The 27,919-nt window shown below is 39.9% G+C and overlaps 2 protein-coding genes across 2 annotated transcripts; both read left to right on the forward strand.

Annotated features, from left to right (window-relative positions):
* On the forward strand, positions 1 to 27,352 carry LOC129236484 (polyhomeotic-proximal chromatin protein-like). The gene is made up of 4 exons (XM_054870912.1): positions 1 to 3,795; positions 3,870 to 3,963; positions 8,918 to 9,265; positions 27,223 to 27,352. Exons 1-4 carry the CDS (start codon positions 109 to 111, stop codon positions 27,234 to 27,236), a joined length of 4,143 nt encoding a protein of 1,380 aa, XP_054726887.1. The 5' UTR covers positions 1 to 108; the 3' UTR covers positions 27,237 to 27,352.
* On the forward strand, positions 27,269 to 27,778 carry LOC129237797 (dual specificity protein kinase shkD-like). Its single transcript, XM_054872737.1, has one exon. It carries the CDS (start codon positions 27,269 to 27,271, stop codon positions 27,776 to 27,778), a length of 510 nt encoding a protein of 169 aa, XP_054728712.1.
* The last annotated feature ends 141 nt before the right edge of the window (positions 27,779 to 27,919 follow it).

Here is a 27,919-nt window from a genome sequence, read left to right on the forward strand (position 1 = left end):
GCTGCTGCGCTACCAACTTCAGTGCACACAGCTACCAACAACGGTTTAGGCGCAACAAAAACCAGCATCACGAACATACAACAACAAACTAGTCAAAACATAAATAAAATGTTGCCACCTGCACAGGTGCATTATCAACAGCAACAGCAGCAGCAACAACAACAACAGCAAAATGTGATAAAGAATGTGACAAACAATGCAAGCATCAAAATAATCCAGCAACAACAAGAACCACCACAACAACAACAGCAGCAGCAGCCACAGTCCAGTCCCCTTGGCGTAGACAACAAAATGTGGCGCAAAGATGCTGAGCGTGTGCCACCATTGCCACAAGCCGTAACGACAACAACAACAGCTATAACAACAATTGCCGGTGAGGATAACAATGTGGCAACACCTACTTGGACGACGGCAAGTAGCGGCAGTGGAATGAGTCACCAACAAACCGCCAGCCGGTATATAAACCGTTCGCTCTCTTCGCCAGTGAAGAAGCAGCAACCGAATTTCAAAGATGATCCCACTGGATACCTGCAACAACAGACAGCGTTGCTGCATAGTTCAATGATGAATGTCGCTATGGGCGAAGAAGAAGAAGAAGAAGATGATGATGATGCAGAAGAAGAAGAAGAAGACTTGCTAGAGGCAGATGCGTGTGCAGAGGAGGAGGCAGAGTTGGCAGAGGATATGGATGAGCCCGAGGACACAGATGATTACGAAAGTGTGGCTGAAGAAGATAAGGAGATTAAGTTGAAACACAACTGCAATGACGATGGCAATGGCAGCGTTGATGCAACCATGCAGTTAAACGTGCAACACATCCAGCAGGAGGCAGCAGGCACGGTGATTGGTGAGAAGAAACCACAGGCCACTTATGTCAAAAAGATTTACGTGCAGAATGGTGTTGCGCACTATCAGCAGCAGACACAACAGCAACAGCAGCAAGCAGTTACCCAACAGGAGACCACGTTTTATCGACCACAACAACAACAGCAACAGCAACGTAAGGCACAACAAACGGCTACTCAGCAGCAACAAATCATTGTCTCGGCTAGTCAAGCGCAGTTGCAACAGCAACAGCAACAACAACAGCAACAACAGTTGCAACAAGCACAACTGCAACAGCAACAGCACCAACAGTTAAAACAAATGCCCGTAGTTTCAATTAACGGTCAGCTGCTAGTGCCAACTTCTATGGCATCGGACGGTGGGACAAATTTCACCCTGACATTGAAGCCACAGCAACAACAACAACAGCAGCAGCAGCAACAAATACAGTTGATGCAACAACAAAACATCATATTCCGGCAGCAGTCATCGCAACAGCAACAACAACAACAACAATCGCAAAAACCGAACGTCGTGCCAATTGCTCAAGAATCGCCGGTCTCCTCCAGCACCGCCTTTGCACGCTCCACGCCCGAGTCACAGCGCCATACACCGAGGCCCGAACAAGTCGGCGCTATTTCCACTAGCAATGAGAGCCCACTGCCATGTCCCTCGCCAGCCGACTCGGTTGAGTCGGGAAGCTCACGCGCCTCTTCCACTAAAACAACAGCATCGCCTTCGCCAATGCAACAGCAGCAACAAAAACAACAACAACACATTTCACAAGCTAGCAGCAACCAGGTGGTACAAATGCGCGTACAGCAACAACAGCCACAACAGCAGCCTACGCCGCAGATACGCATAATACGCCAGGCACCACAGCAGCAACAACAACAGCCGCAACGCATTGCTGTTGCACGCAGCGCGCTAACATCCATAGCTGGCAGTCGCGCCATCACATCCACAACCGCCACCACTACTACCGCAACTGTGGCAGCAGCCGCGACCGTAACCGCTAGTCAGCAGCATTTGGTGGAGGCACAAAAGTTACAAGCCGCAGTACAGAAGGCAGCGCCAAGCAACACAATTCCGTTACAGCTGCCCAGCAGCCAGATTATCATGACCTCCACCGGTCAGCTGATTGTGATGCCGACCAATGGTAAGCCGACGGCACAATTACAACAACAACAGGCGCAGGGTCAACAACAACTACTAATTACTACAACTGCCGGTAACAATGGTGCAACCGGTGGCGCCGGGCAAGCGCCGACAGGCAATGTCATCATTCAACATCAGCATCACCCACAGAATCAACTGGAGGTGCTGGGAGGTCACCAGCAGCTGACCACCGCAAATGGTAGCATCATATTACAAAACGGACAACAACACCAGCACCAAGGTGGCTACATTGTGGGACAGGCATCCACAGCTGGCGCCACCACCACCACCGCCCAGTTGCAGCCAGCCACCGTAATACTCAATTCAGCTGGTCAAAATATATTGACCACAAGCAATGGCACCAAAGTAGCGCTGGCGACAACCACCAACACCGGCAACATTATTCACACTGGTGGTCAACAGCTAATTGCAGGCAATCAACTGCTGACCACCGCACAGAATGCCGCCACAGCGGCCACCACCGGCCTGCTGCATGGCCAGCAAGCAGTCGTACTAAATACGTTGCCGAATGGTGGCTACGTCATACAACAACAGCAGCAGCCTGCTGCACAACAACAATTTGCCACACTGGATGGTCAGGTGGTTAGTCAGCTTGTGCAACAGGCGGACGGCACCACAGCCTACGTGCAACAAACGCAGCAACAGCACACGCAGCAGAGTCCACAAGCGCAACAGCAAGCCCAGCAAACGCAGCGCATCATTATAACTTCGCCAGATGTGAAGAGACGCGCAAAAAAGCGTAAGAGCTCCACAGGCAGCGTCTCGCCCACAAGTACGCCCACCACTAGCCTTTCGCCACAAATCTCCCCAACTATACCCAATCAAACAACTATTATACAACAACAAGCAGCCGCCGCCGCCGCTGCTGCAGCCGTTGCCGTGCAGCAACCGCCGCCACCACCACCACCGCCACAGCCGCAAGTCGTACAAATCGCATCTGCCGCACCACCACAATACCAGCAACAATTCCAACTTAGTCCCGGCATACAGGGGATTGTGGTTAACAAGGCGGCTACAGCTACAACAGCCCAGCCACAGCAAATCATCTTGCAGAATGGCCAAATCATACAGCCAATGAATCTGATTGGACAGCAGTTAATTGTGCCCACTGGCCTGATGATGGCACCCGATACCACACTGCTGCAAATCCAGAATGTGGGCGCTTGTGGACCAAGCATACTCACCACCACACCGCAGGGCACCACAATGATGTTGCGCACACCCTCGCCCCAAAATAAACAATTCATCTCGCCCACAGCCGCTGGGCAGCAATTCATTGTCGGCAGCAATGGGCAATTGAGTCCAATTGGACAAATTTATTCGACACCAATGGGTTTAGTAATGCCGACAGCGCAACAGCAAACCGGAACTGCCACGTACGTGCAGCAGAATGCGACCATACAAGTGCAACAGCATCCGCAAGCACAACAGCATCAGCATCAGCAACAACAGGCACAGCCGCAGGTGCAGCAACAGCACGTGTCAGCACAGCAGCAACAACATCATCAGCATCATCATGTGGCAATTCAACCGGCCACCACCCCAATGCAACAACAACAGCAGCAGCAGCACCACCAACAACAGCAGCATCAGCACGTAACTATGCTGAGCTCGGAGCAAATTGTTATGGAATCGGCAACATCATCATCTTCAGCCACCACGTCGACATCGTTGACATCGTTAAGCCGCGGCGGTCAGCGTTCTGCTGCAGCTAGTCCACCGGACACCACTACGCACAGCCCGCGCAGCCCAGAGCGGCCACCAAGTCATCGCAGTGGAGGCAGTGATATGGTAAAGGAAAAATTCTTTTTTCTTTTCTTCAAATTTAAATAAATATAAAATTTTTCTACGATTCACATTTGCAGGTGCAATGCGTGTCTAGCTCGGAGCCGGATGGTGCCGCTTCGCCGCAGAGTGCGGATAGTCGTCAGTCGCCATCAACCACAGATGCTGAGAAAGGTAAGTAAATAAGTAAGTTAAAACCAGCGCATAGCTGAGCTGCAGCTTTGCCACACAATTTGCTGAAGCTACATCTGCCAAAAGCCGAATCACAAAATAAGTCGTTCTGAAGAAATTTGCTTACGTCAAATGCGTATGGCAATAACAGCAACAGCGCATGAACAGCGCCTTCCGCCTGAGGTTTTCGATTGGCTTCTTTTAGTTGTTAGATTCAGAGTAGCAAATCGTGTGGTTGACTAAGAAAAGTCTTAAGGGGGTCTTCTGGTCTCCAGCGAAAAAAAAATCGATTTTTTTTTTTGCATAATTTTGTTGTATGTGTATGCGAGAATACGCCACAGAAAGGATTTTTTGAAAATCGCATTTTTTCACATTTTTCTGGGCACCGTAGTGTACCCTCCTCCGGCCGTTTTATCATAAACTTTATCTTTAAACGCGTTTCCCCGAAAATCGTGTTTTTTAAGCATTTTGGTCACACTTTTCATAGTAGTTATACTCCGATTTCAATGGTTTTGATCTTAAAAGGTTCGGAAAACTTACCGCTAAGTTTCCCCGTGTACGATTTTTGAAATTTTTTTTCATTCCATTTTTATAACCTTTTAAAGTTCAAAAAATGAGCAAAAAAAAATTTTTTTTGCAAATTGTTGCATAACTTTTGAAAAAAATTTAAAAAAAAAAATCTGTCACGGGAAAACTTAACCAGGGCAACTCTGAAGACAACGCATATCTAATTTATGCTTTCTGATTACCCAGGTGGAAAAACCGTGACCAAAATGGAGACCTGTTTCGTTTGGAGGTGGACGTCTTCAGCGCCATTTCAAGGTCGCGGGTGTTAATTTTTTTCAAAGTCAAAACCATTTTTTAAAAGCCAAGACATGTACCTTTTAAATATTCACAGGATTTGTCACAATCAATCCCAAAAAAAACCCTTCATTTCAGGGCCTCGAGACCAGAAGACCCCCTTAAGCTCCCGTGTAGTTATTTTGTATAAAGTTGCGCATTGCACCCGAATGAAATGTTTGAGTTTGGAGAGATTTGAAAGTCTCTCAGGGTTAGAGCTTCAGAGCTTACTTAGAATCGCAAAAGATGCAGGCTTATTACAAGCAGCCTACTACAAGGAAGCCTACGCAAGGGTCAAGCTCCATCTGGTACCTCTAAGGTTCAATAGGTCTATGTGATGGCTTTCAGCCAGCCAGGTCAACCTAACCTAACCTAACCTGCGCATTGTACAAAAATCTTGCGCTCATGCAATTTAAGATACATTTTCGTGTTCCTGGATGAGAAGAGGTTAGATTAAGAAAGATTACTCAGGTTACGTAAAAACCCTTATCTCATTGGAAACGCGCACATTATGACCCTTCGAAACAGGTATCACGTCCTTTCTCAGCCACATGGACCGTCCGCAGAAGAACCGCGTATCCGTAGACTATGTTGAAAAGTTTTGTGTTCATTTCCTTGAAATTGCGAAAGCTTCAATTCGACAGCTTTCAAATTCATTCATCAGCAGAATTCACTCGAAATTCACAAAGGATTTCTCTGCTTTGTGATAACATTAGAAGAGGATAAAAGGCTCATCACGCAAGAGCCCACTTGGACAAAGAATTTAATTCATGCATTGTGATACCATACAGAAAGGAGAAGAACCGGACAGGGGGAAAAGGAAGAAGCGACTTTGGATTAAAAGAGGATGACGACCCAACGGTGGCTAATTACAATAGCATTAACCGCTTCAAGCTGGTGATGAAATTCACAAGATGTGTGATATTACTTTGTCTACACCAACAACAACGTCAACCAAGTGATCCAGTGAAGAATAACTCTTACCAAGAGGTACCACTTTAAGCTGGGTAGGCAAAGCCCTCTCTCGACGTTCGAGAAAAACGCTCTATCAATCACTCATCCTCGCGGTCTTACTGTATGGCGCTGAGTCCTGGACATTGACGAACACCGATGGACGGTTATGAGGAGCTTTCGAGAGAAAAATTCTTTGCGTGGATGATGCATACCGAATAAGATGGAACCACGAGCTGTACGCCGACATCGACGTAGTGAAGCACATTGAAACTCAGCGGCTGCGCTGGCTAATTCACGTTGAGCGAATGGACAATAACGCTCCAACAAAGGTGCTCTTTTCGAAATGGTGCTCTGGTCGAACTCGCAAAACAGGACATCCTCGTCTATATTGAAAAGACCGAGTCGACAACAACCTAACTGCCCTTGGTGTTTCTAATTGGCGTCAACGCGCAATGTAGAGGTGATTGGCGCAACGTTTTGGTAGCGGCCAAGACCGACTGTCGGTTGTAGTTGCCAGTTAAATGAGTAACATTGAAACATGCTGAGATGATTCCACCTCATCCTCCAGACCGCTTCTGCAGTAAGGACTTGGAGCAATCCGAAGTCTCACCGCATGGATACCTAACGGGCAATGCCCGAAAAATACCACCCAAATTCGAGAGCAGAGGATTTGTTAGGCTTAGGAGGCCCCCCATCTACCCGTGGAAGGAATCTCGCGACTTTGCATGCTTGTACACTAATCCAGTGCCATTTGAGTTAATGCGTGGCCCATCTATCCAGCAGTAGGGCACAGGTTCTCAACGGAACCGCAATCCTCACATTTCGCGGGGAAACCGCCTCGAGGGTTCCCTACTAAGTAGCTCGCTCATCACCCCAGCAGATTCTCACTATACCACTGAGACCGCGTACCCAAATGAGCCGAATATTAAAGTATTCAAATATAATGGAGATAAATCTGGCATTTCCCGACTAATTTCGAACGCACCGACAACAAGCACAGGGCTCTAATTACAGCTTGGCTGTCGGAGCAAATGTTTACCGCACTTACAGTAGTTACAGAAGTATGAAACCAATCCCCTACTTCGTTGATACCGGCTACCTCCACTTGGAAAGCACTGTAATGGTCCTTGCTGAATTTGAGCTTGATGGGGAGCTCCTCGCAGAATAGAGAATGTGACAGCATTTTTTGCGGCAGAAATACGCTGAAGTGTTTTTCGATGTTTCTGCCTAACTCCTGCTTTTGATGATTTCAAATTGACGAAAACATTTTTTTTATGATCCCGAGAGAAGCGTAACATAAATGTTTCGAAAAAAATGCTATATGAAGGTTTCAGTTTGTATAGGAGGTGCTACACCCCCTCTTCCAATTCCTACCACTTTTCACCATGAGACAAGGATCGGCAATTTGTGTAACTGTGAAATTTCATTATCTAAGCTTTTGTGGTTCCGGAGTAAAGCGATTTGGAAATTCCGGTTTATAAGGGAGGTGACACGCCCCCTTTTCAATACTCACCACTTTTCACCAAAAGTACGGTACACACAGTTTACGCAATCGTGCTAATTATGTACTGGTTTTCACATTTTGGTCAGATGCCACGCCCCCTATATGTTTATCGGAAATTTATTTCCTTCAAATGGTTTAAATTTTTAGTATGGCATATTTATACAATGATTTTAATAAAAAAAACTTATTTAAATAAAATAAGAAACAAAGAAATTTTCAAAAATTGTGCTCCTGTGTGCCCCTGTGCCATAATTATTTAACGCAGTGTAGTCTCTCAAGTTGCTTTTCGAAGTTCCAAATTTCAGCTGAAATATTTCGTATTCTCACCTTTCTTTCCAATCATTCGGCAGATGAAACTCGTCCAAGCCTCTCAAAAACAACGAAAACAATATTGCAATCTCACGAGCGATAAAATGTTTTAAAATGGACACCAAATGCCGTCGTAAAATCGTCTGCTAACCACTTACAATCCACATCCATTTACACGCCCACGAAGCTTCACATGAGACACGCACACACGCACGCAATCTGGTAGTTTTCCTTCTAAAATCGACATATCAACCGTGGAGTAAAAAAAGAAAATCAAAAAGTAAAACTCAAAGAATAATAAAAAGCACGCAAAAAGTAGCATTACAAAGAAGGATCCAATGAAATATCACGCAACATCCTTAGGGTATTTTTATGCCAGCATAGCAAACCTCCTATAAACACTCGTACACATAAACTGCAAATAACGAAGATATTTCTTCACGCAAAAACAATACCAAGTCTGCACGAGACATTGAAGTGGGGAGTTGTTGGGTGGGGAAAACGATATCACCATACATTTTATGCTTCTCACATACGACAGAGAAATCAAGACGTTAAACGCAACATTAAATTCCAATCGACATTTATAAGCGTGCACGCAACTTGCACCGTTGATGAGAGGAAGAAGGTGAAGATTAGACAGGAATTGAAAGAAAAGCTGAAATGGCTAAAAGGCTAAGCACAGCGCAGATGTGTATGTAAGTAAGTAGCGGGTGAAGATGAGCATGAAGCGTAGAATCGTTAAAGTAAGTAGGCTCGTAAATTGTACGCTCTATTAGCTGATACCTCAGCCACATACATACAAGCAGCCACCGCCGAGTACGAGTATCGTACAGACACAGAGCATTCAATGCAATGAGCAATACTAAGGAAAGGTGCCTTTAAGCTAAAACTGGCTCAAATTTCTATCTGCACAGTTATTATGCGCTTATGCCCGCCACAATCAAATCGAACACATTTTGTTGCCGTAAAAGTTCGGCAGCAGAAGAGGAGACCGAAAATACTCGCATGATATTGATGGTAAAAATGAAACATCAGCGCTTTGCGATTGCCAAGCAACTTTGTGATAATTTTCGCCTGCTCATGTCAGTCAATATCAGATTTTTTTTCACCCCCTCTTCTTGCGCCCTGCGCACGTACAGCATTTATGTACTTATTTTCTTGCTCATGCCAATTTATGTATTTTTATATCAGAAAATATTCTTTTTCGCTTCAACACCCCACATTTAATCGACTTTTCGTATTTTCAAATTTTTATTTTCTTGCCGTTGCGTCATCATCATCGTCGTCGTCATCGTCATGATGGCCGCCGTACGTACGTACATATGTATTTCCATCAACTTCGATCAGGACTCGTCATGTCAAGCGCATATCAAACCACAAATATTTACAAACCATCGGAAGCGAAGATACGACGCGTACAAACACCACCACAAAGCGTTGGCGGTGGAGTGGGTGGTATGAGTGCAGGAAGCGTAGGCGGAGGTGGAGGAGGGGGAGTGGGTTTCACAATCACCTCAGCCGCCACATCTACAGCATTGGCCACCACACTCCAACTTCAGCAGCAACAACAACATCATCATCAACAGCAGCAGCATCAGCAGCACCACCACCAACAGCAACTACATCAACGTCAGCAGCAGCAGCAACAACATCATTCGCTACACCAGGACATTGTTATGAAGCCCGATTCGCATGGTGAGTATGGCATAGTCGTATAGTCGCTACTCAATTGGCGCTGCGCTGTCACATCAGATTTTCCTCATAATTTTTTTGTTGGTTAACATTATTTTGTAACGGTATAAGAATGAGATTTCATTTCGTATTCATTCGTATGCGCCAAATTAAAACATATTGTTGATATCCTTGCTATTATTGTGAATTGAATTTTTGAGCTCTACAAAATACTAACAAAGCGATTGGTAAAAACTTAACATTTCATCCGTACATTTCGTAATCTATCACGAATCAGCACTTACACACACATATTAACACACGTAATAACCATAGTATGTACTTGTATGTATATGTACGTATGTAATTATGTATTTGCAAATATCCTTACTAAACTTTCCTCTAATACTCACATCACTATTTTTTTTTTTGATTGGTGTATTTTTCTTGTCGCACTTTTATTTTGTTTGCTTTTCTTTTCCGCGATATGCATCATCATCCATATACGAGTATGTACAGTTGTGAACATGAAAATAGCAGTAACCTTAAAAAATTATTTTGAAGCCATGTACGAGTATTTTCCCTTATAAATCATACAAAAGAAAATTTCAATACGAAATAGGTACGAAGGGTTAAGGAACTTCAGATGTGTTAAACCCTACATATCTGAATGATAATAAATAATATTGATAAATAACGGTTAATTAATGGCTGCGCCATGTTTTTAAGTGCAACATTGAAATAGTACATTTTTTAAATTTTTTAAGATTATGCAAGGAATATTAATAAAAATTTGCTTATATTTAGACGAAAGTATTTTTTTTTTTATTTTTTATTTATATTCCTTTCTAATTTTGGTGAGTGTCTTACAAATATATTTTGACTGTAGGAGGTCAAGCGAAAGACAGCACCACAGAACAACAAAAGCAGATTCTGAAACTGAGCACAGATGGAAGATCTTAAACAGAAATACAAAATATTCTTTCATGTTCAGCAAAAATGATTTCAAATGCAATCAAATTTATGAAATAAAATGCAGTAAAATTAAAAAAAGGAGGAGGAAAACGAAAAACTCCCCTGCACGCCGATCGCAGAATTGTAAGGTGCTCAATAGAGAATCCCATGAAATCAGTCATAGAAATTAAAAAAGAAGTGAACTTAAATGTTTCTAACATGACTGTACGTAGAAGACTACGGGAAGCGGGATTAGCAGCTCGCGCTCCGCGAAAAAAGCGACTACTGGAACCAAGAACATGAATTTGCAAGAAAACCAGAATTTGCTAGCTGGACAGCTGCCATGTGGCGTAATATTTTAGTCTAGAGTTTAAAGAGTCTAAAAGAGTTTTTTCTGGCAGCACGGGTTCACGACAATATGTTAGACAACCACCTGGCACCGAAAATCACCCACAACGCACTCTAAAAACCATTGAACATGGCGGCTCAAAAATAATGGCGTAAGGATTATGAAGTCGGGTGCGAAATGAAAAACTGTGCTTAAAGTATTGTAGGAAATTCATTAAAATCTGTAAATTTATGCAAATTTGGGTTACAAATTCTTTATAATTCATAGGTTAACAATTTAAATCTTACACTTGAGTTTAACTTAACACCCGATCACTAATCAGAATCCAATATGCAGTAACTAATCCTTTTAGGAAGAAGTAAGAAATGTCCTTCGAACTTTGCTCCCATTTGCTCACATTTCAAAATTGAATTAGTAGTTGAACAGTGACAGAAATGAATTGTGTGAGAGCTTAACAGTTTTGACAGCGAAGGGGAATATGGATACATAAAGAGATACCAAAATTTTTGAGGGAAACTTTGGATTCCATATTTCACTAAGCTTAAGCTAAATTTTCTGAAACACAAAACGAATGACGTCGGCAAGAATGATAGAAACAAGATTGCACCCTTCAGAGAGTGCGTGACGGCACTTTTGCCAAGTTGTTCAGTGTTGCCAACCATTTGCTCTTCGCAATAAATTTGGTGCTTTTTTATACATATATCAAAATGCGAAAATTTTTAAGTTGGTATTTGTTTCTTATTTTTGATTTAAAGCTACCGAAACTATAATTTAAAAAAAACTGTTTTATCAAACAAAATAATGTTAAAAAAGGTCACTCTGAGAAGACTTTAGTGATAATGAAAATTTGTTGGTTCTTATAAAATTTGATATTTTGAAAGTGTAAATTAAATGTTTTGCTCCTTTTAAGGTTATGCAAGAATATTAATTGTCCTTCTCTCAACTCTTCTAACATTGAAAACCTTTTTACACGCTTTAAAAAGCGTTTGAATTTACTGAATGCGAATTAAAACCATAGAGGTATGACCGTGTATGCCGGTCCTCAATCCATAGTGGGACATAAGGCATCAAGTGGTGTATTCATAGTAAAAATAAGCAAAAAAAAATACCGGAAAATACTTAAGAAACAATAACGACATTTTTACAAAAAGAGTACTTTATCTTGTTATTGTACATAACCCCAAATATAGCAAAAAAGTCGTTCTCTTAACAAAAAACTCATAAATTAAATTGTACATATCCATAACACATTTATTTAAAACAACGCACATTTTAAAGACAATTTGTCACTCATACAAAGTTCTTTAAGTAATTCAATAAAAATTTGGTGTTTTATTTTCTTTAAATGGGCATTTTAGTGCGTTTTTATATCCAAAGCTAGGCAACACTGCAGTAGCGAGAGAGAAATTTGACTGCTGAAAGCAGAAGAACACCAACAACAACTGCAATCGCGGGCAATGCGACCAGATGTTAAAAAAGTAAAGCTAAATAAAACTGAGTGAATTATTGAACTAATTAAAAAAAAATGTACATTTTACGAAATTATAAACATTAAATTTTAATTAGAACAGGCTAGAAAAATGTCATGAAGAAAGAACCAAGACTCCGAGACTAAATAACAAAAAAAAATGCTAAATCAAGTTATGAAAATGGTAATCTGGCAATACTGGTGCTCAAAAACGACGTAACTCATTGTCAAATTTGCTGAGAACAAAGTAACGCTACCACGATAGGCGCCATCTCATTATTCTTTCCATCATATGTCGCCGGCATATCTGGCAAATTCGTTCAGAGCCGAATGACAGTCTGCTAGATAGTACACCTCTAAGGAAGGTTTTTCAAAAAAACACACGTAAAATTCAGAAAAATGCATGAAATTTTTATTGAAACCGATAGTTCAGTCCATATAATTTAATGTTTGAAGATTATTTCATGCAAATTTTGACCGCGACTACGCTTCAAATGGTCCATCCGCTTAGTCGAATTTTGGCGTACTCTTTCCAATGTTTCGGCCGGTATCACACATATAAATGCTTTAATGTTGTCCTGCAATGCGTTAATTGAAGCAGGCTTGTCTGAATAGACATGAGCTTTAACATAGCCCCACAAAAAATAAGCTAAAGGCGTTATATCACAAGATCTGGGTGGCCAATTGACAGGTCCCGAACGTGAAGTAAAATGTTCACCGAACTCGCCTCTCAACAAGTTCATTGTTACGCGTGCTGTGTGGTATGTAGCACCGTCTTGCTGAAACTCCATGTCATGCAAGTCAACCTCTTGCATTTTGGGCAAAAAAAAGTTGGATATCATTTCATATCATGATACCTCCAGCTCATAGGCCGCACCTGTGACCTTTTCTGGATACATTGGTAGCTCTTGCGATTTCGCGTCTGGGTGATCATCAGTCCAAAATCAACAATTCTGGTTATTTCCGTACCCATTGATCCAAAAATGAGCTTCGTCGCTGAACACAATTTTTCGATAAAAAAGGGGATCTTCGGCCAACTTTCCATGAGCCCATTCACCAAAAATTCTACGTTGCGGTAGGTCGTTCGGCTTCAATTCTTGCACCAGCTGTATTTTGAAAGGCTTCACACCTAACAACTTTGGAAAATTGTTGAAGATGCGTGGCTGATGATTCCGAAATAGCGATGTGAGTAATTAGTGGACTCAATGCCCCGCCGTTGTGCTGCTGTAATATAAAATTTGGGAAATTAAACGTAATATTAGTTACAACTTTGTATCTGCAAACTTGGTCAATGCAGTTTATCCGCACTTTTTTAAGAAACTTGGTCAAAATGCGCTACTTTTATGGCCACTGCTTTATATTAATGTTAATCCTGAATTTATATAGTATTTTTTGTTATACAAATTTTTGTTTTTCGTTTCAGAAATGATTTAAGAATAGAGTAATAGAATAAAGAATAGAGTAATATTTCAAAAAAAAATAATAAACAATTTTCATAGATTTAAAATTTTTCGAAAAAATCTAATACATATTTTTTGCTACTGCTATTTTCGTGTTCGCAACTGTATGTATGTATGTATGTATGTATAGAAAATCACATCAAATCGTCTTATGCTCATAAATACCTATGCATGTCAATGTAAAAAGCATAACCAAACATATTTTCCTGTGTAGTTACCTACGAATACTTATTTATTTTTATGATCAAATCCTATCAGCATCCATTCACATGTAGATGTACATACGTATATTTCTTATTGTTGTTACACGTGTAATCTCAGCTCTCGGCGGGGTAACATTCTTTTGAAAACATAGACTTGCCGTGAAACGTCGCATAAAATAGAGCCAAGGGATATCAAATAAAATAAATAAATAAAGTAAAAATGATTTTCGGAAGTAATGAATGGTAAAATATTCGTATTGTGATGGAACATGTACATATGTGCATTTACATATACAGGGTGGTGCATATACAGGGTGGTTCATATTGTGTCCCATCGCTCCTCAGCAATGGCAAACCTCCGAGCGTATTTCTGCCATGAAAAAGCTTCTCATAAAAAACCATTTGCCGTTCAGAGTTGGATTAAAATTGTAGGTCCCTCCATTTGCGAAACAACATCAAGACGCAAACCACAAATAGGAGCAGCAGCTCGGCCAAACACCTAACGAAAGTGTACGCGCCAATTACTTTTTTTTTTATCAGCGCGTTTATTGAAGAGAAGTCAGTTTTCCGACGAAGCGCTTTTTCATCTCGACGGCTATGTTGATAAGCGAAACTGCCGCATCTGCAGATTAGAAAGCCCGCAGGGGATCTTTGCAAAGTCAATGCATCCTCCGGGAGCGGTGCCAGTTTGGTGCGAATTTTGGAACGGCGGCATCATTGACCAATTTTTCTTTGAAAATGCTACGGGAGACACCATTTCGGTCAACGGAGAACGCTACTGAGGTATTACAAACGATTTTTTGTGGTCAGAAAATCTAAGAGATGGACTTGGCCAATTTTTGGTTTCAGCAACATGACGTGTCGTGCCACGCAGTCATGCCATAAGGTATCAATCTTTCGGTAATTATGTTATCAGCCGTCTTGGCGATACCAATTGGTCACTTTGGAGCTGCGATTTGACGGCGTTAGATTTTTTTGTGGGGAACCGTGAAGCACCGATATTATGCGAACAATCCATTAACAATTCAGGTAATTAAGATGAATATGAATCAAGCCATTCGTGAAATAGAACCAGAAAACGTCAGCAAGGTCTTGCAAAAGTGGGATAATGCGTTGCGCTACTGCGAAGCCAGCTGAGGCAGTCACATGAATGAAGTCGTATTTCATAAATAATGAGGAAATGTTTGCTCTTTCGAATCAACCAATAATATGCCGAAAACAATTTTTTTTTGTTAATTTTGTAGTTGTAGTATACAACTCAAAGTTTGATTTAGATTAGATACGATCTGCTACTCACGCCGCTTGCATCAAATTTAGTCTCTTAATTATTGCAATCGCCTCGTCATTAAAACTTTACACGAATTCAATACCTTTTGTTGCTCATTCTCCTTTTTTGTTGGCCTTGTGACCTTCTAAGCAATTTTGGTCGGGCTCAAGTGGCTAACTCCATTGGGCTATCCCAACGCAGAGAGCCCCTTGCTTTTTTTTTGCGATTTGATAAGAAAAACACAATTTAATGGTTTCAAGTGCCCTTTTTTCATTATAGTCTCCCTGAACATCAATACACCGGCTCTAACGCGGTTTCAGTTTGTGAATACCATTCCTGAAGTGAGAATCTGGAAGGGCTGCAAAATACGTTCCACAGCTGTTATGACCTCATCATTTGATGGAAAACGCTTTCCACGCTTGAGTTTTTTAGGTCTGGGAACAGTCTCTAGAGGTCAAATTTGGTGCGGCTGATGCTCCAACAATTCGAACTTTAATTCATGGATTTTAGCCATGGACAAAATGATCTTGTGACGCGACGCATTTTCCAGATGAAAAATAATTTTTTTTCTTATGCAATCTGGGCCTTGTTTCACGATTTTTTTCCCTCAGCTGGTGTTCAGAATTTATTGTTTTATCAGTTTGCAAGTAATCCACAAACACAATTCCTTTCGCAACCCAAGAAACTGATGCTAACACTTTCTTAGCCGATTTCTGAACACGAACTCGTTTGGGAGCCGAAGAACCAGGTTCACACCACTCTTTAGCCCGTTGTTTTGATTTAGAATTATAGAGATAGATACAAGTTTGATCCATAGTGATGAATCGAAATTCATAAGAAATTCGCATTCGAATGTGTTTTTGTTCCATTGTAAGCGAATGCGGCACCCTGGTAATGGTAATGGTTGTACGGGTTAGGCTAAGGCCTTTATGCACTACGACCATGTTGATCTATTGTGCGCCTCTAATTACTTAATTATAATTATTTAGTATACCGAGGAACCGAACCAGCTCCTTAGAAGGGAGCAATTGTGAGTCTTCCTCCTCTAGTAGGTACGAGCCCAGGATTCTGTGTTTCCTGTGGCCTCACAGTTAGTGATTAAGTGTAGATAACCCTATTATGTTAAAGTGTTTATTACAGGCAAAATGACCTGTAAGCGCTCCACAGAGTAATCTGAGGCCCTTTTTATCTAGGGTTAGAGCAGATTTTGTTCTGTTGGCGTTGAAGTTTAAAACCTGTTTGGAGTGATTAAGGCCGCTTGTACCGTTCCAGTGTTCCCTGATTTTATTTTGGATCTATTTTTTGGTTTCCTGTTTTATACTATTTTTTTTTAAGCCGAAAATAGGGTTCGTCAAATAAATAGCCCTTCTGCCCCTTTTTTGACATAAAAGTCAGCCTTTCTGACACCCAAAACTTCAGTCAAAATATTGCTTACACAGCCCAATGAGATGCCTACGGCTTCTACTTAATCTCTTTCAGTCCCTCGATGATTTTGCAATACCACATCCTGTATTTTTTCCACGAATTCTGGTATCATTGCTGTTTTTGGACGTCCTTGAGGTAGATCGTCTTCAAGGCTTATACGACTACGTTTAAATTCAGCAGGCAATCTTTCTACTGTATTAATTAATGACGAAAAGTCCTTGTACATTCGTTCATAAATTTTCTTTGCTTTTGAACATTTCAGAAATAAAGATTCAATCACTACATGAAACTTGCTTTTTTCCATTGTAGAAAATTCGGTGACACTTCGGTGCTAAATGGCTTGTAAACAAAGAATGAATTGACAGATTGAAATGAAACTTCACTTGTGTTAATATGAAACCTACGCCGCACAACTTATTGAAAAACCTAGTAAGCATACCTAGTATAACCCTAAAACAACTTTCTCCATCAGAAGGGCACTTCCCTTGAGCGAACAGTTTTGCCTTTAGCAAGTCTTCGATATCGGAATAAATTATTCTCTCTTGAGTGGACACTTCACTAGAGCGAACAAAAGTGTATAAAGATGAGTACCCACCAAAGGGAGGTGGTTTCACTTTGTATTTATATAATTTTTTGCAAAGTTATTGTGTGGGTTTATTACCAACTCAGCATTTTCTTCAAGTCCCTTCAATAAGCTGCTGCTTAACTATAACGAAATCCATTGTTATGCATTGAAATCCATTGGCATTGGAAATGTTCGGATACAATTATCCTTTTGTTGTATGTACGTATGTATATACATGCATATCCTTATAAGCCAATAATTTACTTACAGACATAATAATTCAATTAAGCGTGGAAAATTTCGCTACGTGAACGAAATAACTTGCAACATGAAGATAGAAGTTTTTTTTTTGTTGTGAATTACAAATGGATAGTCTTGCATGGATGTATGTCCGTACCTTCGGGAATTCATATATGCACGTAAGCTTTGCCTACCTTATACAGCACAACCGTTGTGCGTTTCGTATGCCATCAATACGCTTTCATCTTCAATTATGCCACTTAACTTGTTGTGTTCCGTCAAGAAGGGCGCTGCTTGTAGCATTTCACCAGTGCAGAGTTATTGAGTAGCGTTTTTCTGTGCATCTTCCTTTGGAAGTCATCCTTCGATTTTCCTTTTTTTGTAAGTATCTGATTTAGATTACCTTTTTTCCATCAGTTTTTATTCGCTTATTAGCTACAAACCGCAGATCTGACGGATTTAATTGCCTTTTATACGACAAATCATTTAAAATTGGTTTAAAAAATATTACAAAAAAAAAGTTCAAGAATTGTCCACACAATTTTCCTACATGATTTTTTCAGAGTGTGTACATTAGCTTTCAATAGAAAGTGTTAAGATGGAATGTTATTCTTATTTCATTTGAAAGTTTTAACATGACATAAATCATAGAAGTCAGATTCATTCAATATTTCCATTGTGGTTCGGTTAACATTGAAGGTCGTTTGCTCTATATCCATTTAGTAGTGTCTTAAACCAAAGAAGCATTCATTTTATATGCCTTTATTGAAAAGAAATTAAATTCAAATCACACTTTTTTTGGATAGAGGTAATGTGCTTTTGGCTAGCGCATCCCCAAATGTATATCGTAAGTCCAAACCGGTCTGAATGTTTATTTGTAAATAAGTAATTTGTTGCGCATCGACAAGCCTGAGCGTCTACCAATGAGGGGGAAAAAAATATTTTTAATTTCAAGTCACAATGAAACAATGAAACCCTTGTTTTCGGAAAATTTCTTTAAAATTATTTCCACTGTGGGAATTTGAGTCTCTATAGACACGAGAGTTGCCTTTTATACAAGGTGAAGTCTAAAATAAAAAAGACTGGCATCATAAAAATCTTTTTGGAAGTTACATCTCTGGCTGACTTCCAGTGATTTCCTAATATCAAATTTTCTTTTAAAATCGGTAAAACCTTTGCCGAAACATTTGAATTAATGAAAAAAGTTTATGGCGATGATTGTTTATCTCGTGCCAGAGTTCATGAGTAGTTTACACGTTTCAGAGATGGTTGTGAGGACACATATGAGGACAATGAACATACGGGCCGCCCAAAATCAGTAATCACCGAAAGCTCCATCGAATTTGTTTGTAAATTTATCAAAAAATAACCCAAATCATTGTTGAAATTCATGGAATCGATCATTTAGGCTTACGAAAGTTCTGTGAACGTTTCATTCCGCAAAGCTTAACTGAGGACCAAAAATTGCTCAGAATTCAATTTTCAAAAGACCTCATTAAAAAGGCGAGAAAAGACGAGAACTTCCTTTACAACATTTTAACTGGTAATGAAACGTGGTATTTCCAACATGAACCTGAAACTAAGCGTCAAAGTGCCGAATGGAAGGCCCCAGATGAGCCACCACCCAAGAAATCACATTTGGAGAAGTCAAAAATCAAGTCTCATTTGTTTTTACGATTCTAAGGGAATTGTCTAACCGTAAATGCAATTGTCTATCTTGGCGTTTTGAAGCGGTTATTGCATCGCATTCCTCGAATTCGCATTGAATACCGCGAAGGAGGATTGATCCACTCTTGTGACTGATTTGTTGACTAGAAATCGCATTTTAACCATCAATCTCTCACCGTATTCTCCTGATGTAGCTCCCTGTGGCATCTAACTATTCGGAAAATTACATTTGGCCTTGAAAGGAAAACGTGTTGCGTCCGTAGAGGCCATCCAAAAGACTTGTACCGACATCCGAACGGAGGGACATTCCGGATTTCGGCCAATGACCTGAAACACTCTTTCGAAAAGCTATTAGATCGCGCAAAATAGTGTATCGAGGCGGGAGGTGACTATTTTGAATAAATAAACTCGAAGTTACCAGAACAAAGCTCCTTTCGTTTCTATTTTAGCTCAGACTTGTTTATTTTGCACTTCACCTTATACTTTGCGCCCAATAATGAAAACACAGTAAAATATAATAAAGAAAACGGTTTTAATGTTTTTCAAAATATTCTCCTTGTAAGTCAATACCCTGCTGTATTCGCTTGAACCAATTTTCAAATCACTTTGCCACTCAGAAGTGGATACCTCCAAAACCAGCTGTTTAAAGACTTCAACAGCTTTTCAGGCTTCCTGAAAAACGTTGACCACGTATTTTATTTTTTATACTCGGAACAAAAATAAATCATTAGGCGTCAAATCAGTGCTGCCAAGTGGTTGACGGAAGTAATCGTCTTTTGACTACTCAAAAACTCTCTTGTGTGAGCTGATACCTGCGAGCTCTCGTTGATGATTGAAAGATGCTTCGTCTTAGGCGGTTGGTTTCCCATAATTCTCCAAAAGCTTCTGGCAAACAAAGGGTTGCGTGTCACTCAGAATTAACTGTTTTAAATTTCACTACAGTGGTACAGTTGCGACAAGACCAGATTTTCTGAAAACCAGACGACGATTTGTTTTGAGGTGCTTCTTCCGCCAGCAATTTTTTTTAAATTAAGCTGGTCTTGAAAGACCCTTACTGCCGATTGGTGTTTTGTTTCCGATTCATATGCATAGATCCAAGATTAATCACCTATTCCGATGTCGTAGACGTGCTTTGATCCACCGCGACTGAAATTTTTCAACATTTCTTTGGACCTATCGACACGAGTCCTTTTTTGAAAAATTGTCAAATTATTCGGTATGCAGCGAGAACAGATCTTTTTGACTTTGACTTTTGATCTTTTGACTTTTCGGATGTTCCTACAATATTGAATATATGATAGTTCCACTAATGCACTGGTACAGGGGTCGGCAATCTTCTAAGTATGAAGAGTCAAAAATTACAATTTACAAAATTTAAATTGCCGACAATAAATAGTAACAATTCCTCTACGAAAAATAGGCCGGGTTTCCCCTTTCCTAGCAGTAAAATTTTTGCAACCATTTGCTGTTCCTTAATTCAAAGTGATTAGTGCCTTTTTCATTTGGGAATTCATTTATTTCATTCAAGCACAAAGCAAAACATTTCAACTTTGGAAAATCATCACAAATTCTTGTGAAGAAGGCGGTCGGAAAGCTGAGTCTCCATTTCGTTTAATAATTCTTTATAGTCAGCGAGTGGCTGAGAGATAGAATCGGTGCCTAATCCTCGTTAATCGATTCAGAACGATTTTTAAATGTGTTTTTTTTTTTTTTTTTAATAAAATAAAAAATATTTTTTGCTTAAGGAACTAAACAGCCGCAGCTTTATATCCAAAGAATCGCATGTGGCCCAGAGGTTGCCGAACTCTGCCCCAGGATACGTCTATCGCGCGATATGTCACATGACGATCCTGCGTTGTCAATTCACAATTCACACACAGCATCGATTGTTTCTGTCACAGCAATCATTCGGCCTTCACGGAATTCATCTTGCAAGCAATGACGGCCACGTTTGGATCTGGTTGCGGCTAAATTTGGTGTTTCAGCCCATTTCGAAGTCGTGCTTTATTATCCTAAAATTTAATTGGCTATAAAACTGTGTACTAATTTTTTTTTTTCTTTTTTCAAATTGCGTTTGAAAAGTGTCAAATTTTGATAAAAGTTTGTCGCATAATTTAAACTGCGTACGAAATTTTTTTTTTTTTTTTTTCAATTTTCAAATGAAGATTTCATATCTTTGATGAAGATTTGTTTGAAGATTTTGTAGAACTTTTGTTGAAAGTTTGAAACTTGAATTTTTGTGGTTTTTATTACAATATAGAACATATGTATATTTTTATAAAAAAAAAATAGTTTAAATTATTTAAAAAAAAATCAATATTTATCAACAGGTGGGAAACTGCGTACGATTTTTTTTTTTCAAATCAAGATATGAAATTTTGATGAAATTTGTTTGAAAATTTTATAGAACTTTTGTTGAAAGTTTGAAACTTGAATTTTTATGGTTTTTGTTATATGACATATATTTTTATACAAAAAAATTGTTGAAATTATTTAACAAAAAAAATGTTTCAATATTTATCAACAGGTGGGAAACTGCGTGCGATTTTTTTTTTTTCAAATGAAGATATGAAATTTGTTTGAAAATTTTATAGAATTTTTGTTGAAAGTTTGAAACTTAAATTTTTATGGTTTTTTTATATGACATATTTTTGTTAAAAAAAAACAGTTGAAATTATTTTGAAAAAAAAACAATGTTTCAGTATTCATCAGCAGGTGGGGACCTTATAATTATGTAACTCACTTCACATTTGTACATACATTTCATTGTTGCTAATACACTCTAACGACTTAACCACATACATACATACATACATACATGCATACCTACATATCAACATCTGGTGATGGCTTTTATGTGCAAAAATATGTGTTTTCGCTTATTTACCCCATTACAATTTACTCGTCCGTCAATTAACTACATACATACATACATACATACATATAAAGTAATGCAGAGAACTTCATTTGCTTCCATGGGCCTAAAAAAAACTAAAAACATTCACCGAATTTGTGCGTAGTAACGTAACCCATCAAATTTCCATTAGTGTTCATGAAAAAATCAGCGAAAATCAACGTAAATCGATACCCTTTTTCGCTGAGCATAAAACCGTATTAAAAATGACTTAATTAATTCTTAGAGTCGCCAAGAAATTCACCAACAACGACTACTGTAACAACAACGCCACCACCACCAACACAATCGCTGACGCCTACACCCACAACAACACCAACTACTGTACAACCAACAACCAACCACCAAACAACAAGCCGTAAGTCACCACAAAAAACGCAAAACAAATTGCTACGCGCACGTACCACTCGCGCTGCACGCACCACGGCTAATAGCGCAGAGTTGGCCGATAGTACCGCAGTGGCGGCAACAGTGCCTGCTACTGCGCCTTCTGCACCGCCGGCTACACATACATTCGCAATTGGTGAACTGATTTGGGGTCCCTCGCGTGGCTATCCGGCATGGCCGGGTAAAGTAGTGAAAGTGGAAATGGATGATCAACCACAAACCGCAAATGGGGAACCTGCAGTTTGGGTGCAGTGGTTTAGTGGTGGTGGCCGTATCATAACCGAACTTATAGCGATCACTTCATTGCACAGTCTCTCTGATGGTTTGGAGGCGCATCACAAAGCGCAAAAGGATACCAGAAAGTGAGCACTTAATTTATGTTGGCAATTGCCGAAAAAGATGTATAGAAAATTTATATAAAAAATCTAAGAAATATAATCTACTGATAGGATAGGGCAATAAAAAGTTAAAATTATTTTTTTTCGTAATAAATTTGTGCTAAATTTTAAAGGGCGGTGTTTTACCACAAGAATCAGAATAGAATCATAATAAAATCAGGATTTGGCGCTAAAGACTTTTTTGCACATTTTTGCTAATAAAACTGCAACAAATTTAGATTTTTTTCATTAGCACAGAAAAGCGGCCATACATCAAGAGCAGAACATTTTTGCAGAACGAAGTTATAGTGGAAGTTTCCAATGCGTGGTCATAGAAATCTTTATATTACATGGAAAAATTCTATTTCCTGATGGAAATGTTATTGTCAATGTGCTGCAGTAGAATTTCACGAAGATTTTTGTATTTTTTATAACATAGTTTTATAATGCAAAGATGACATAAAAACAGCTGGCGGTGGTGTTGTCTGAGTGACACAGCCGAGATCCAATCAGCACAAAGATGCCATTTGGGTGCACTGCTTTTTTATTAGTTGAACCATCTTGATTTGACTATTTTCTTTTCTGCAATTTCTTTCAAGTTAACCATCGAGAAATCCCCCAGCATTCTATATCGTAGAGGCTCTACGGTAGAGCAGCCAGACTGTCGAACTCACACAGGCAGTGAAATACTGTTTCCTTAGATTCTTCTTGATTGCAGCTTTTGCATCTCTCGTTGTACGGGGTACATGGTCTCCCAAGGCCAATGGCCAGTTATTATTGACGTAATTCTGAATATGTCTGCTTTTGGCTTTTTTAACAAGTCGTTAGTTCTGGATTTGTTGAAATTGGGTCACGTTTGTTTAGTTTTTTTGCAGGTATCCGTGGCAGTCCATATGTCTGGACTCGTTATGGGATGCCCGCTGCCTTGTAAGTTCTGCAGCTTTCACGTTTCCTTCTTTGTTCCTATGGCCCAGATGAGAATGATGGCTGTCGTGCGCGCTAAAACATTAGGTTCTTCTTTGCATTGTCTGGTGCTTCTTGAATGATTTTGAGTATACATTCTGTCAAAAAAGTACCGGGAATTGTTCCATAAAACTCAAAAAAATTGTTTAATCATCAAAATGTATTTTGTTAGGAGGAAAAAGTCACAGGGGGCTAAATCCGGTGAATACGGTGGTTGTTCGATGATATTTGTCGAGTTTTTGGTCAGAAACGTGTTCACAATATGAGACTTGTGAGACGGTGCGTTATCATGGTGGGAGATCCATGGGCCAAATTGGGCCGTTTCCTTCCCACCCCCATGTGGATAATGCCATTCAGCCGCCTATTGACTGGTTTGCATGTCAAACTCATAAACCCATGTCTCATCACCTGTTGTGATGCACTGGATAAACGTTGGGTCCGAATTCACTTTCTTCAGCCACCTTCTTCCGATGAATTTTTTTGAAAGAAATTCAACCCTAATGGGACGAGTCAAGCAGCCACGCGTCTCATGCCCAATTGTTGGTGTAAAATGTTGGGATTGATTCATTAAACACGCTAAGGTCACGAGCTACCTCTCTCGAACTTAAATGATGTTTTTCCAGCACCATTTCCTTGACTTTGTCGACGTTTTCATCTGTTAAAGACGATCGGGGCGATGAGCAACCAGATCGGAGGAAAACTTCAACGTCTTCTCGGCCCTCTGCAAAAGCCTTATACCACTCGAGGACCCGTGTTTTTATAAAGCACTGGCATAACTCGCCAAAGGCTTTCTGCAACATTTTAAACGATTTGGCACACGAAATCCCATTAAAAGCACGAAATTTAAGACAAATTCTTTGTTTGATATTTTTAAGTATACTGATATAATTAAATGCCAAAAACAAGCTAATTAACAGATCACGGTCGAAACCTGCGACATTATAGAGGGCAGTTGTACCAACATTCCAGCCAAAAAAATTAACGCGCGCTGTTTAAATGAACAATTCCCTATATTTTTTTGACAGAATATAGGTGACTTTAAAGCTAAAATGGCTGCTGAAAAAATACATACTTCCGATAGTGATTGCGGATGGTTTCTAATTATACTGCAAGCTTCTCTTAGCCCGAGAACTTCTGCTTGAAAGATAAAATTCCAATTCACCGGGCGAAAAGACTTGGAGACTTTAGAGCTTCGAGGTTTTCGAACATACACCGGCGCCGTCACCGACACCGACACCACAGTCCATCTTGGATCCGTCAGTTACAGTGCAGTTATATTATATTCTATTTGACTACAGAATTCAAATCCCATTCCTTTCGCGTGGGCAACTGTACCTTAAACTCTAGTCTAAAATCTAGGGTAGCGGTAGTAAAATCAGAGAAGTGGCTTGTAAGCCTTTAGCTATCTAAAATAACACTAAGACCAACGATCCTAGCACACCAAAAACCATTTTCTTTTATTTTCAAACCGCTATTCGTTGATGTTTGTCGTAGTTGTAAGTCCATTGAGGTAACAGGTAGAGAATGGCATTACGTGCCTCTGCTGAACACGATTTCATAGCTCTAGTTAGGCCTGCGCAGGCTGCTCGTTGTACGCTTGTTAGCGGTCTGACGTTATACTGTTTGTTTAAGGGGTCCCGGTGGTCTAGAGCTCGAAAATTTAGTATTTTCAGGATTTTTCTTCACAATAAAAGAAAACAAAAAACGATATTTATATAATATATTTTAAGCTTGTTATTTATTCAGGAATATAAACAACATTAATTGCGTTTTGCTTGAGTTAGCATATTTAGGTCACTGCTCGCAGCCTATCACTTAGGTATCGTCAAGGAATTATGCATTACTGACATCAAGGCGTCACTTTTGAAAAACGCCTTTACAAATAAGAAAATTTTACCCAAGTTTCTTAATTTTTTACCCAAATATAAAATAACTGAGACATGATCGACTGTAGTGTTGTTTTGCAGAAATGTTCTAGCCATGAATTACTTTCAATTATATGGTTGCCTTTCTGTTCCAGTATTCTGGGCAGTACAGTTTGTGTCAGAAAAAAGGAACGACGATTAAAATCGTACATGAAAGTATGTACAAAACTACGAGTCGTAATTACTCAATAAGCCGTGTAGTCTTCATCGTTTTCGAGTATAGCCTGGCATCTGCTTCATGCTTTGAACCAGCTTTTCTGCGTAGCTCGAAGCAGATTTTGCGAACTGCACGCACGAGTTGCTTTCAATCATGAAATAACCTTCCGGCAAGATGCGTTTTCATAATTCCCCACACATTTTCAATGGGGTTTGGCGTCTGAGAGCTGGGAAGGCCAGTTCAATACCGTGACACCATTTTCTTGTTTTGTTGTTTCTCAATGTGTTTTTCTGAGAGCAGTGGTTTTGACGATGTGGGAAGGTGGGATATGTTCGCCTCCTTCAGTCGACGTTCGATGGTGTTGATGCTCACATCTATTCCCTTTTTAGCAAGAAGTGATTGTGTTTGGCGTAGTCACAAAGAAGGATCCCGCTTAAAAAGTTGGACGCTCACTTTATCCTGCCTTTTTGTCGTCACTCGCTTCAAGCCGCGCTCGGAAAAGTCATCAGAATTTTTGTACGCCTTATACCACTGATTCCACATCACAACAAACTTTTCTGATTTTTTAATCACTTTTGCAGCAGCGGCGTAAGATAATTTCGGCCCTTTCGAATGCGTGCGTAAAAATACCGCCTCAAAAAGCTTCGGGTACTTCTCACTCATTTTTGTTTGGTTGCGTTTACGGGAAAGTTTCGAACGACACTAACCTGAGTTAGCACTGGCGTCGTAGCCCTTGAGTGGGACTAGAACGAAATATATCTTGAAGTTACAAGAAAAAAGCCGGTTCTTTTCTTCTGACACAGACTGTACCTTCCAATATGATGAACTTCTATCGAAGTTTGCTCCAGTTTTATTTTAGTTTTCGTTAGAGATCAGAAAAAGTAGAATTTCGTACTGAGGTAAGACGAAGTAAATACAGTATCTAAATTCTTAATAGTACTTGTTTAGTCTAAACAAATTATATTACAGTTTCTTGCACTTTTCATTTAATATTTCGAAAAATATTTTAATAAATTATATCACCGGAATGCTAAATAATTTAAATAGTATATCTATTTTTTATGATCAAGTTTTAGATAATTATTAGAATTTGTAGAACGATCATTTACATTTTTCCGTGAATGCTATTTTAAAATTCAATGTTGAAAATTAGTATGCGCTATAAATGTATCTCTAAATTATTTTATGAATTTTTGTGATTGTTGAAAAATTGTATGCATTTTTTATTGTAGATATTAGATTTGTCAGTTTTAAAACCATGTTTTTGTATTAAGAGATTTTTTTTCGTATCAATCAAACAAGTTTTATTTGTTTATCAAAAAACGAAACACATCTTTAATATTAAATGTTTATTATTTTATTAATTAATTTCTTTTCTTTATTGCTTTTTCTACTCCTACCAACCCGCTGTGTTCGTGTCATGTGAATATATATCTATGTCTGTGTACATGTTGAATGCATCCAACACCAACAACCAACAAAACCAATCAAAAATATCATCCAATTAATCATCAACAACAAAATCAAACTATCCCTCCACAATATTTCCCCAAATACAACAAAAAAAACACACACCACACATTTTCCGAATTGGTAAATTAAAAAAAAAAATTAAAAAACAAAAACGAAAACGAAATACCAAATCCACAACCTAAAAAGGAGCCGAAAATTAAATTCACAGCTTGAACGTGCCATTCAAGAAGCAATGACCGAATTGGATCGTATTTCAGCTACTTCAACAACAACAATTGTGCATGCAGCAGCAGCCAAGCAATTGCAACAGGCCACGGCCACATCAACAACAACCACACCGCTCAACAGCAACTCGAACAACAACAACAATGCAGCAAGCCCAAATCGCAATAAACGCAATACCAATTCAACGCAGCGTGCGCACAGCAACAACAATAGCATCACTGGCAGCGCCACCGGTGGTGGCACAACTGCCGGTGGTTACGCAATTGTGCCAACATCTGGTGGACCCACACACGCCATATCTACCACCAGCGCGCAGAATAGCTTCAGCACACCGCCAACTACATCTACAGCGCCACGCAGTAAGCCAATACGTATAGCACCTGCACCAGCGCCACCAAGCGGCTCACCCAATAAAAACGCCACTGCTACGACCACCCCAGCAACAACAGTGGCTCTTAGCCAAGCGCAGGCACAACAAGCCGCTGCTACGCAACAGCTCTCGGCGCTGGGCAAATGACACGGGGAGTCTTGCGCGCAGGTCTCATGGTCCATGCAAACTTACACGCTAGTCATACACAATAAATAGTCAGAGGTGATGAGAGCGCCTATGGGCGTGAGCAAGGATGCGGCGCGGTGAGTGATGAATGAGTGTATCACA

Source organism: Anastrepha obliqua, chromosome 1 (assembly GCF_027943255.1).
Source record: "Anastrepha obliqua isolate idAnaObli1 chromosome 1, idAnaObli1_1.0, whole genome shotgun sequence".
In the NCBI taxonomy this organism is placed as follows: Eukaryota; Metazoa; Arthropoda; class Insecta; order Diptera; family Tephritidae; genus Anastrepha; species Anastrepha obliqua.